The sequence below is a fragment of the Lampetra planeri genome, chromosome 27 (genome assembly GCF_965212315.1).
Source record: "Lampetra planeri chromosome 27, kcLamPlan1.2.h2, whole genome shotgun sequence".
Taxonomy (NCBI): Eukaryota; Metazoa; Chordata; class Hyperoartia; order Petromyzontiformes; family Petromyzontidae; genus Lampetra; species Lampetra planeri.
Genome location: NC_136133.1, coordinates 4,449,102 through 4,462,408, shown reverse-complemented (window position 1 = coordinate 4,462,408; position 13,307 = coordinate 4,449,102). Strand labels below are relative to the sequence as shown.

The following is a 13,307-nucleotide window of genomic DNA, read 5'->3' as shown; positions in this document are numbered from 1 at the left end:
CCGGAAGACTCTACCGTAAAAAAACACTCAGTGGTGGTAGCGTCTTCTGGAAGAGGTAGAATCTTGCGGACGAGGTAGACGTCCCGGGGCCGAGGGGAGGAGGAGGCTCCGTTAACCTATGCGGTCACCGTCTTCCGGAAGACTCTACCGTAAAAAAAACACTCAGTGGCGGTAGCGTCTTCCGGAAGAGGTAGAATCTTCCGGACGAGGTAGAAGTTCCGGGACAGAGGGGGAGGGGGGGGCTCCGTTAACCTATGCGGTCATCGTCTTCCGGAAGACGCCACTGTCAGAAAAAAAACGCGGTGGATTCTATAAAAGACGCCGTCGCGCGCCTCTTCGGCGTAGTCGTCGTGAGGTGGCCGCGGAAGTCGACTCCGCGGTGGTCGCCGCCTCAAGTCGTGGACTCGTCAACGCAATCTTAAGTCGTCGTTGTCGTGTTTTAGTAGGCGTTTGTGTGTAGCTTGCGAAGTCCGTCGGCTTGACAAGGTTTCAAGGGCCAGAGGAGAGGTGAGTTGTGAGGAGACGTCTTTATTATTTTTTGTTTCGATAACCCGTCGACGTCGTGGTTGTTGGGTCGCCATTGTGCCTTTGTTTATCCTGCTTCGGTACTCCGCTTGTTGTCGTTCTTGACCCGATGTTGAGGATTGCGATTGCCTCACAGTTACTTAAAATGTTTTAAGCTGTCTCCTCTGCTAAATACGTCTGCGTGTGTGGTTTAAAATTGTTTTTGAGAAGCTGGAGTCTTTGTTGCGAACTGCTTTTGGCGCCCGTGTTGTGTAGTCGGGGGCGGATGTCGATGCTATACGGGAATTAACGCAACATTAAATGCACTTATAGTTACTACTTATTAGTAGGAGATAGGCGACCATTGTTGTGACTTTTTTTTATTAAATTGACGGTGTAAACAAAACAAGCGCAGCCATCGATGAGCGTTGCTATTTTTATAATTGTTAATTGTTTACGTAGTTAATTGAAGTACACTAACTTGCATTTTAAGACACCAATTTTTTTATATAATGTTTTGACTAATTCCTGGGCGAATAACTTTATCATCTACAAAGTAAAAATGTCAGCTTGGTTGATCTACATATCCAGCAATAAGCAAACATGTCTCTACCTACATCAATATGTTATTTTTATGGGTTTTAACAAGCGACGTTTAATTCACGTAAACGTTCAGCTTGTAGATCCAGTCGCTTTTAAAGTACCACGGCAAAGAACAAAAAAATGCAAATTAAATGTTTGAATTAAAAGGTTTAAATGATGTACCAAGACCCTAACCCCTATTGACAGGGTATCTTGATGGCTTACATTGTAGTAGGGTTTTACCCTTTCAACTGGTACAAAAACTGACACCTTTATACAAGGGATCATGTTTGCAATAACCACGACACAAGCAGACAAAGAAACAACTCTGATAATGATATGCACAGTGCATATTATCACTATTTTGCCACTGGTAAAGGAGGTCTCGTAGTGTAAAGGCTTACATTGTGTTGTTGCATTTGGCGCCGAAAGAACTTGTGTGTAATTGTATTAATGTTTGTAGTCCAAAAGTTTTAGTCTTGTCCTTTTGGTCAAACGTGGGACTTCTTTAATGTTTAACACGGGGGGGGTGGTGTGTGTAGGACTTTGTACTGACAGTGTGTAGTGTAAACTCTTATTATTTAACTGATTTTCCCCTTTTACAGCTGATAGACAACACATTTGTAGAAACCCTTTTGGCACCCCCCCCCAACTTGATGAAAGAAACCTCAACACACTCGATGTTGATTGTTTTTTAAACTTCACCATCCTGGTCCAGAACAGAATCTGTGAAAGATTCGAGTTGTATATGAATTGTAATCTACTTTATGGGAAACAATGTTATCCCTTTACAGTCAATGTTATCCCTTTACAGTGTAGGTGTTTTTTTAAAGGTTTCCACGTTTTTAATCTAAAAATAATGGCTTGAGATTTTTTTTCCCTTTGTACAATCAGCACCGACGTACGGCACTCACTCGATACACATGATATTTACACTAACTAGCCCCATTACAAATACAGCATTAATAATGATTAATTGGTACTAATTCGTCAATGCTGGTGGTACTAACTAAATACGTATAGTTATTGACCAGCCCAATGAAATGCGTTTCCTCTATTAATAACTTGACCTCACGTAGTAATCAAGTCAGCCACGTGTTGACTTCCCTACTAAGTGGTACTTAATTTACCCCCCGAAGAGATGATGGGCTGAGACAACCGCCTTAGCAGGATTTTAACTCCAGAATACTTTTGAGCGCTGTTGACGAGCTTACTTGTTTTAAAATGAAACATCTTTGAATTGTGTGATGTTTTGAAAGAGAATTTGATTTCTTAATTAAAAGCTTCTTTCATTTTACATCTGGAAGACTTAATTGAAGACGACATTTCGTGTGAATTTTCTCTCGTCTCGATTTAAAGCTTTCGTGACTGCAGGATTCACCTTCTTGGTTCTTTCGGTAAAGTCACGTAGAAGGGAAATAAATCAAAAATCAAAATGTCCTATGGTTTATTATTAATTTATTATTAAACCATAATAAAATAATAAAAATTACATTTAAATAAAATATCTTTTTTATTTTATTGTTTCATTTTTATGTTATTTTCAAAATAGATATTTTATTATTAGTTAGATTATTGTTTAATTATTTCCCTTGTACGTGGCTTTTACCGAAAGAAACAAGAAGATTTTCTCGTCGTTAAGTAGATGGCCTTGCTTGGAGGTGTTCGTTTCGATGCGGGCTATCACCAGGTTGGGATCGCGGGGATCGATAAGGCGACAGAGCTGCTAGCCGTGCGAGAAGACCGCCGTCTTGCTGATCGATTACAACGTGATCGAACGTCTGTCCCTGCGCCTCCATTGTTAATGCAGTGGCGCGTAGGTTAGCAGCGCCCCCTGCATGGAGACGACGAAAAGCGCAGCGTTCATCACAGATAGACAAAGTTGTGCACTTATATAAGTGCAAAGAGTATAGTGTTCAAATAATGGTGATTTTCGAAAAGTTTTTTGGTTTGGCCATGTTTGTTTGTTGTAGTACAGAGTTCGATTGATGGCCTTAATCTAAGTTGTCTTGTGGTTGTTGTTGTTTGACTTGAATCCCACTGGGATTTTTGCACACAGCGTTGGTGTACAGTGCTTTTCTGCAATATTTTTCTGCCTTTTCTTGGATTATCTGTTTGCACATAGTCACTTTAAGATGTTTTCTTGTTCATGTTTTAGTTTTTTGTTTGTTGCGGTTGCACCCGATTCAAGAGTCCGAATGGCTCACAGGGCTATACCTAATAAATTAAACTTGAAATAAATGAAACTTGAAATAGCTGCTCACCTTGAGCTCTCATCGTCCTGATGGTGCATTGTCTTGGTGCTGTTGGCCTTGTGGCGTCCTCTGGTCTGACATTGTTTGAGACTAGGCTCTAAAGAAAGCTGACTTGTGTGGACCAATCGGTTTCAAAGACGATGCATATCCTGTCGGAGCGTGGTTTTTCGTTTGTATTTTCACCACAAGTATATGTGGTTAATGCAGACATGATTCCTTGCGAAAGGTTTCGGTTTGGTGTTTTAACATCTTAACGCCTTTTTTAAATCCTTTATATTAAGTTTGCTTGCTTGCTTGCTTAGGACCGTGCAAATCTTTCGGTCGTTTTTTAACCCACTTCCCGTGATCCAATCGAGCTGACATTTTGCACAGACTCGTTGTGCGTGACAATTTCTTTTCGTAAAAATTTTTTTCCAAAATTTTACACTTTAGGTAAAATTTTTTTATATTTAATTATCAATTGCTTAATGGTGGCAGGCAATCATCTGACCCATAGGTGGCAGCCATCTCAAGCCAGAGGACGAGAGGACTCTAGCCGCCCATTTTAAAGACCAATGTGGGCTGGGTTGTGGCCCATTGAACACGCATATAAAGGATTTATAGTGAAAAACTTAGTTTTTACGGGTTAATTTTTTTGTTTGCCAGCAACAAGGGCAAAACCTATTCTTAGTATTAACATGTGTTTTAAAGGTAATAAGTCTAGTACATGAAGTACTCGCCTAATGCTGTTTAGCACTATCAAGTTATTGTGCGATGCCAACTTGGTGATATTAACTATCTTCAAGTGCTAACAACTGTCCCACTAGCTTAATGGGTGCCAGCTATTGCAGTGCTTATAAAGTAGATTGACTAGTGACGAACTAGACGTTAATATTGACTAGTACGTATGTGGTATAAGGACACGTTGAGTCTACATGGGGCATTACCAGGATAGTGTCTGGGAATTTCCCACCATGCGAGAGGGAAGCTAGGCTCATGAGCCAGTGGCCCAACGAAATCTTCTGACATTGCATCGTTGTTAAAAGCACGGCTGTAAAAAACACCGCTTGTGTTGCAATGTTGATTTAGATTAGCATTGCGTGTAGACGTTCCTACTTGTATTATAATAGGTGTTCTGTGGGTCTCAAGTCGATTGTATTGTCACCCTATGTAGGTATGGATCCCAAATATGGACATGGGTCATTGTATGGGGGTGTGCGTATATGGTTCTCTCTTGAGTCATAGGGTTTCTGAGTCGTTGCGATAACAATGTGGAATTGTATGTCTCGACTAAAACCGCATTTCATAGCACTACAGAAACCGGTATGCGGTGGTTATGACTATCTAGGCACGAATGGCTGGGTGGGGGAACGCAGTTTCGACTTGAGTGTTTTTTGTAAGGATTGTCAGGATATGTGATGATGAAAATGTAAAGGGAAACAACAGGGCCTTAACGAACTCCAGCACTGACCAGCAGAGGTGTGGACTCGAGTCATGTGACTTGGACTCGAGTCATGAATTTGATGACTTACGACTCGACTTGGACTTGCATAACAATGACTTTGTCCCACCTCTGCTGACCAGAGTGGTGAAGTATGGTCAGGCAACCCTCCATTAGCAATGGATTTACAAAGGGGGTACATGTATCAAGATTTACCCATGGGTAATGTGTTATTGTATGCCATGGGTTTAGCTGCATTGGTTTGCCAGGCATGGATTTTCTTAGATCTATCTTAAAAGTGATGGTCACTGGGAAATTTCTCAATCTGTTTTAATCTCTTTCAATAATGTTATCCCAAAATGAACGTTCGCCAATTAAAATTCAGTCTTGTCTGACAAGTTGGACTTATTGGATGAAAGTGCTGTAGAAAATTGTGTTTTTTTATGATGTAGGCTTCCCACTGGTTAAATGTATTTTTATTGGTGGCCGTAATTAAACGTGGTACGGGTATAGCATATTAAAAACACGCGTCTAGATAATTTTGCTGCTATACATTTCCACGTGATGAGCCACTTCGTTGACCTATCATTTGTGGCCAGGTCACTTCTAAATAATAGGTCAATAGCTCAGTGGGCCGTACCTGGTTAGATAAAAAAAAATGTTTTATTTAAATATCTTTTAAACGACTTGTTTACCTTTCCTGTACTTTGCATTCCTATTGGTTTGTATTGTATCGTTTCTGACATGCCCCCCCCCACAAAAGAGCTTTATAGCTCAACGGGGTTGTATTCCTCACAATTGTAAATAAGCCCCCAATTGTGGCTTGCTGTGCGCATGCGCAGTGGGGCGGGAGGGGGGGGTTTCGTCCGCCATTTCACAGCCCCGTGCTGTCCCGGATGTGGCAACTTCTGCGCATGCGCCGTGAGGGCGTGGCGACATTTTGTCTAGGGGGCGGTTGGGCCGTGGGGGAGGAGTCACGTGGGGAGATCAGGCCACGCTCTGTGACGTCACGGAATGTTGACATTGCCGAAACTAAACCCCCCCCCCCCCAAGTGTTTGACTAAAAAAAGTTAATCTATAAATAAGCTTGTCAGTAACGTTCCCCCTGAGCTACTTGACCTTTACTTAATCGACTTAAATTTTTTTTATAAATAAACTTCACCTTTTAGGTGATGCATTGTTTTTCATTTCCACTTTGCCACCGGACAGTGATCGATTGTAGACGGAATCGATGAAGTAAGAATGCTCAATCAAGTTTTAGATTAAGGTTTATGTTTTTAACTGAATAATAACTGCGGAAAAAAAGTTGATTTACCCATGCGCATGACAAAATTAAATAACATAAAAAAACAAGCGCATTTGATGACGCAAATGGATATCGGGGCGAAAAACAACCAAATATCTAATCGCACTCTAAATTTGTTAACACTGCCTTAGGAAACGAATAGGTGACGTTTTTGGCGATGGTTCTTAATAGCACATTAAAATATATTTTTTAACCAGATTAAGATGCCCTTGGTTGTTCATCCTTCCCTTCGAGTTGGTTGGAGTTCGGAGGGGAGGTGGGCAGGTAGCAATTGGCCATACTTCACGCTGGTCCAAGTCGTTGAATGCAGAAGCGCATTGGCGTGGGCTCAATAAAACACGACGACAGAATTTGCGGAAGTGCCTCGTGCTGCCGATGGTGTCGCCCCGTAGCAGCCTGCGACCTTTGCATATACTGGTCACCATTTCCAAACACTGTTCAACTGTTTAGCTCCTGAGATTTGGTGAGGGATCGGGTGCGAATGGAGCGGGGAGTGGGGGGGGGGAACCATCTGGCGATGTTAACTCCCTCGTCTGGTATGTTGTAGGTCGTTTAATGGTCTCCCTTTTAATGGCTTTGATTTTATTTTCTCTCCGGCTCCCGTTTAGAAACGTGCGTTTAAGAGTATTCGCCTACTATACATTTCGACACGATAAGCCACTTTGTTAAGCTATCATTTGTGGCCAGGGCGCTTGTGAAAAAGAGCTATATAAACTCGGTGGGCCTCAACTGGCAAAATGAAAATTGTTACATTATGGGACCTCCGTTGCCAGTAGCAAAATATGAGAAGGTTTTCCTATTCTCACTTTGTTATTGTACGCCTTTTGGCGTCCTCTGGTCTAACACCGTTTTGAGACTAGGCTCAAAAGAAAGCTGTCTCTGGTGTGGACCAATCGGTTTCAAAGACAATGCATATATTATCAGAGTTTTTTGTTGGCATTTTGACCAAGTATTGTGGTTAATGCAGACATGATTCCTCGTAAAAAGGTTTCAGTTTTGTGTTTTAACATCTGTTGCCAGAAAAAAAGGAAAACCTATTTTCATAAAAATAGTTTTAGTTTGTCATGAGCACAGTTGTTACCACCATACCCTAACCATGTCCTCTCACCCCTCGCTTTTGTGCCCCTTCCCCCCCCCCCGTGTTAGGATGACACGGTTCGAGCCTCCAGAGGTCGCCACGGGGGCTACACCCCCACGCCACGGACAGCCCCGCAGCCAGCCACGTCGTGGCGGCCAACAGCAACATCCGCCGGGTGGGCGGGGCGACGGGTTACGGCGCCCGGGGAACGCCAAACATGGCACTGCTGCGCAGGTGATTAGGGAAATTGCCGTGCCGCGGTGGGGTCCAGGATATGGTGGCGCTCATTTGCTGTGTTTATCAGATTGTTGGGTAACGTGGAGATATACTCTCAGTTTTTTCGGGAAAGTCACGTAGGTAAAAAATGAAATTAAAATTAATAAAAATGATATTTCTTATTTTTATTAATTTTAATTTCAGTTTTTTAAAATTAAAATGAATAAAAATAAGATTTATTATTTTTATTAATTTCTTTTTTCATTTTTTACCTACGTGACTTTACCGAAAGAACTAAGTATGAATCCTTGCAGTCACGAAAGCTTCAAATCTAGAATTAATGTGGAGATGTTGTATTTGGATGTATTTTACTGTGCGCCGCTGTGATGTGAAGCCCTTTTTTGGGGTGTGCTGCGCCTTATGAAAAGAAGAATCCATAGTACCCGTTTTTTGGGTTAGATTACCTAAATGTATAAATGTGTCGTTTAACCTGCCATCACCTGACAGCAAATTAGTTAAGGTTTGTCACGTAAATAGAACATGCCAGTGCGTTACTCGTACCACACCAGTGCGTTGTAGAGAAAAGCTACAACATTTACAATCTGAGTGACGTTTGGCCAGTAATTGCAACTCGCTTCATCGTACGTGCTGAATAATCTCCTAGCATATGGAGTGGAACATTGGACATCGTGCTGTCCAATACGCTACAGCCACGACAACTTAATTGTTGCCAAGTTTCCAGCAATAGTTTGGTATTTTTGAGGGTGTACTTTTGTCTCCCTTTAACGTGGTGACAAGGGCAACGTATGCTGTTGATAAGACCTTTAAATACACACCATGCAAACACTTGGTGGAGTCTGCAAACAATGCTATACAACACAACCGCAACCTACAGAATAATAGAATATGGCCATCTTGGATAGTAATCTGTAGAAATAACTATTGAATTGAAAGCTCCTGGAATTTAAAATTTGGTCCCTTGGCAAACGGAAAAGCAAGAGCATGCTGAGAAAGGTAACAAAAATACATTCTACAGTCCCAACAAAGGTTCTCGTAGTTTTACTTGACATCGAACTTTGCCATCTGAAGCTCGTCATACTTTACTATTCAAAGTTAAAAGTTCGGCATGGGATCCGGTTGATGATGTTGGTGCAATGGCATTGCAGCCTATTTAATCCAGTGTGTGTGTGTGCGTGCGCAGGCTATCGTGCAATTCTCCACCAGCACCTCTTCTCCCGTCTCCATTCCCTCGCGTCGCTCGCCCTACCTGAGTTCCACCCCGAGCCCTGCCTCGCAGTCCCCGCCCTCCCGCTCCCCCCAAACCATCCGCTCCCCTCCCTCCCGCTCCCCCCAAACCGTCCACTCCCCTCCCTCCCGCTCCCCCCAAACCATCCGCTCCCCTCCCTCCCGCTCCCCCCAAACCGTCCACTCCCCTCCCTCCCGCTCCCCCCAAACCATCCGCTCCCCTCCCTCCCGCTCCCCCCAAACCGTCCACTCCCCTCCCTCCCGCTCGCCCCAAGCCATGCACTCCCCTCGCTCCCTCGACCCCCGCCGCTCCCCTCCATCGACGACAAACGGTTTCTGCCAAGCGTCGTCTCCCCGGCAGGCCGGCTCTCCGCTCTCCCGCTCGCCTCGCGAAGGCGGCGAATGGCCTGCTTACGCCGGAGCCAAATTTAGCGAGCCACCGTCTCCGAGCGTGCTGCCACCGCCGCCCGTGCACTGGGTCTCCAGCACCGCTGGCGGCAGTCGCAAGGGGAGCGGCGGCGGCGAAGGCGACGCTGCCGAGGATCCAGCGCCAAAGAGCTCTCCTGCGAAATGTTTCGAGGATGCCGGGGCCAAGTCCCAGAGCGCCGCGACAGCTACTGCGGCAGCCACGGCGGTGATTGCTTGCGCGCTGGGCGCGCGTTTTCCGGCAAACAGTTTTGCCGCGTATTTGCCGCCGCCGCACGCCGCCACGTACTACAGCGAGATGACGTCGCAGCTGAAGATGTTGCTCAAAGTGCAGGCGTAGGAAGGAGGAGGAGACGTGAAGAGCAGAGACCGCGACCGACCAAACGGAACGAGAGACGCGTGCCGTTAATGGTCTTTGCTCAATTTATTTTGGACTTGGGACAGACGACAACATGTGTGGGCGTGCAAAAAGGGGTTTCAGGCAACTTGATCCTTCTGCCTTCTGAAGGAATGTGTGGGCATCCCGGTGTGGTGACTAGATTTTAAATGGACTCTTAATCGTTCAGAAGATGTTTGATCACTGTAGACAGGCAAGATGATGGCCTTTTTAAGGCGCGGAGGGGGGTGTGCACAACACCGTGTGCTTGCTTGTGAAGTGAAAAAGTTGGGGCCTTTTATATTATAAGGCAGGGTGGGGGTGGGGGGGGTGAAATGTCATAAGAGTTGGAGATATTTTGCGTTGGAATCTTGTTTTATCCCTTGCGAAATTTGATCTAAGTTGTCGCTAAACAAGGTCGACCAGTTGCCAATCACAATGTGATTCTGTCTGTGGCAATGTTTTAAGTTCTGATGAAATCGGCACGAGTAATAACATTTCTTTAAATACATTTTTTTAAATCTGCAGTCGGGCAACTGGCCTTGGCCTGTACTGTGTGTACAGCTATGGCAAAGTGCACTTGGCACTGACATGTTGACTGCCAGTGTTTTTATGACTTGCACGGGGATGTAATGGGGAGTGGTGGTCTGGGCTTTGATGCACTGCAATACCCAAAATGACCCAGATTCAGTTACTGGCCATGGTGATATCTGAATCTGGTTTGGGTCCTCCCCTAGGTCAACTCGACCTAAATTAAGTACCTGGTGTGGTGTTGTATGCACATCAGTACCAGGATGGCAAAAAAGGGCGTTGGTGGTGCTGGCCACACCACTCCCTTATGTGCCGTCCCCAGCCTTAACAGGTGCTCACTGTCTGCACTCGGGCTAAGTTGGGGGCATCGTTGTGTGCACGTTATTGGCTTTGCTTGGTGTGTGTGTGTGGTAACTGCAAAGCACTGTTGTGTGCGCATATGTGTTAGGAAGTGTTTGTGTGCCAAAGAGACTTCGGCTAATCTTAACGCTCCCCATTTGATGACAAGCATTTGCCCAAGCTGCCCTGTGCGGTCACAGCTTCAACATACCAAATCTGGTGGTCCGTTTTCATCCAAATTTATCTGTACAATTTTTGGCTAAATTGCAAAACAGCAACTTTTAAAAGCTGAATAGCAGCAACCAAGTGAGAACCAGTTTTTTTTTTATCCCACGCAAAATATCGCGAAAACGTCATCTCTACATAAACACGCCGTCCGTTTTACATAAGCAGTAACAACAGCATTCGACGCGGAAGACTTGTTTATTTGAATAGAAGACTGAAGATGAATGGGGGGTGGGTGGGGGGAGGAAAAAATGGATCGGCTTGGATCACCAGTGAGACCTTTTTTTTCCTGAAGAGTTGGCATCAAAATGAAACCTTCACGTGCTCAACTTTATCACAAATATCCTGACTGAAACGTCTTTAAAGAGCCCAGGTCAAGTGGGATGATGGATATGGTGGCACGCCAGCTGGTGCCTCAACCTATTAACAAACCTGAAACATTGCTTGTCAGTGGTTGGTACAAGCCACTACTATCCTTAAGTTGGCGTTTGCCAGGAATCGGTGTTGGCTTGTACTTGAAAATTCTGTCTGGCGGTGCTTTTATTGTTCTGTTTATAGTTTACTTATTACCTTGATTGTCCGGAAGATCGTGTGGACGTGAATGCATTTAAAAATTTGGGGCCCACTTGATTGCCTTGAGCTTTTGATATGACGATTGTTTTCTGAGATTACATTAGCTTGAGGCAAACAATGGGTTTCAAAGTCTGTTAATGCATTTATAATAGAAACGGGATGTTCGCATGGGCTTTGGAAGGCTTTCGTGCAGTTAGAATGGAACTCTTAAAGGCACGTATTTGACGATGACTTTGACTGGTGTTGATGACTGAGCCTTTATTGGACGACTTGTTTTTTTAGTGTACGGTATGACGTTTAGTTTAATAGGGGGGGTGTATGTAGTGTGCGCACATGTGTACAGACAGGAGCAGAGAAAAATATTGATATTGTATATTTTAATTTTGAAATCTATTTTTGTGGAAGATAAAAAGTTGGCAGGCTTTTTAAGTCAATGTGAAGCAGCTGTTTTAAACGGTCGTGGATGTGAGCGGCAAAATTGTTTTAAAAGTGAAATTAGATTTAAGATTGGAACATGACGGGGGGGGGAGAGAAATTGCCACATCCATGACCAGAGTCTGCATTTGCAAACTGTCATTTAAATGCTTTGAAAAGCATCGGCAGCTTGCGTGTACTGGTGACACCAAGTCGACCAGGTTACTGCCAGCCAGTCTTGCTCACACCTTGTGTAAATATGTTTTTATTTATTTTCTTCACATCTTGCCAATTGTAAAGTATTTCACATGTACATAAGATGCATATGAAGAAAATAACTGGGGTTTTTTTTTTTACAAGAAAGGTGTGGATCTTTTCAAAAATGCGGAAATGTATTACGGATTTGTGATGGCCCTTTTAACTGAAAAAAATGTGAAGGTGCTTAAATTGATTTGTCTTAACCCCACGCAATTGGCCAGATTTGACACTCAAAACTGTGAACAATCGAGGTGTTAAGGAACGCTGGTTTGTCAACCAAACCCTTAAGCGCACTGCAGAGACGTTTAACGTTTAATCTGCATACAATTACAACAGAACTTGACCAGATTTTGAATTTTAAAAAATCCCATTTTTAGAAATGAATGCAATCATGAACTCGGCATTCTATCACTGTAAAGGTTACTATCGTGATTTAATTTGCACCTTGGTATCAAATTGGCTACAATTGTACATATGCCAACCCAAAACTATTTGAATATATCACAAGGAGTGTGCAGTAAAAAAAAATCTGAATTGGATTGTACTTTAAAATAGTTTTAAATCATGCACGCCCCTATTTGCTTAATAGTAACATTTTACCACAATTTGGCTTTGTGTACGGGCCAATGTACAATTTGAGATCTGCGCAGATATGGTTAAATTGAACCTGGGTGCAATTTTAACACGAATGCGCACTTGGAAAAAATGGAGCCCTGCAAAATGCAGTGAGCGTATTGTTTCAAGCAAATTTACCCTTAAACTGTGGAAGAGAAAAAAGGAAAAAAAACCAAAAAAAATACTTCTGCCGAATTCCAAATTTATTTTTCTTCTCTGGCTTTGCTTCTCTGCTGTCTCTACAAAACATTCGCTCTCCACTAAATACATGCACAAACGCCAACCATTCAATCTATTACATTTCCAGCCATGTTCATGTTAATGATGTCGCCCCAACTCTCGCCCCAATGCTTACACACCGAATCTGGGTCTTTAAACTCCACCAGTCTGACCCACTGTCCATCGCTTCATCCACTTTTTTTTTTAAAAAATACCCGTTACGTACATAGCTATGTGTACATTATTGGTCACCTACAACATCTATATTCAACAACAGTTGACATGCCCAAACAATTTCCGCAGCACCATATTACCGTAAGCATTACACCACGCAACATTCCCTCCATGTGTTACCAGCAGTCGATGCACATCACTTGGCATGCTTCAAACACGACACACGATCACCTGTGGATAATACATACACTCTTTGCATTTCCATTCAATTGCACACGCCTTGCCATCAGCAAACACTGCGCACAGTCAAAGTAGATTCTATTCCCACGATGCAAAACTCATCCATTGCTTTAACCACCACACTAACCCTACTTAAAAAAAAAACCGAAATCAATGTACCGTCTTGCATCGCCCACGACGCATCACCTTTCAACTTTACACCCAACGTTCAACTCTGCAACCATCGTGCAAACATTGCCTACCCACTGCACATACAACTCCGCCATGCACTGCTCACCACAGCACTTGCGCGCCTCTCTCAGCTGTTCATC

At 43.6% G+C, this 13,307-nt stretch overlaps 1 protein-coding gene and 1 long non-coding RNA gene across 2 annotated transcripts; both read left to right on the top strand.

Moving 5' to 3' along the window:
- Positions 1–355: 355 nt before the first annotated feature.
- Positions 356–8,746, top strand: LOC144728050 (uncharacterized). The gene is made up of 3 exons (XR_013587472.1): positions 356–507; positions 7,214–7,379; positions 8,563–8,746. It is a non-coding gene; the product is annotated as an uncharacterized LOC144728050 (long non-coding RNA).
- A 63-nt stretch (positions 8,747–8,809) lies between these two features.
- Positions 8,810–11,845, top strand: LOC144728049 (uncharacterized). The gene has a single exon (XM_078607278.1). The coding sequence runs from the start codon at positions 8,884–8,886 to the stop codon at positions 9,370–9,372; it is 489 nt and encodes a 162-aa protein (XP_078463404.1). The 5' UTR covers positions 8,810–8,883; the 3' UTR covers positions 9,373–11,845.
- The last annotated feature ends 1,462 nt before the right edge of the window (positions 11,846–13,307 follow it).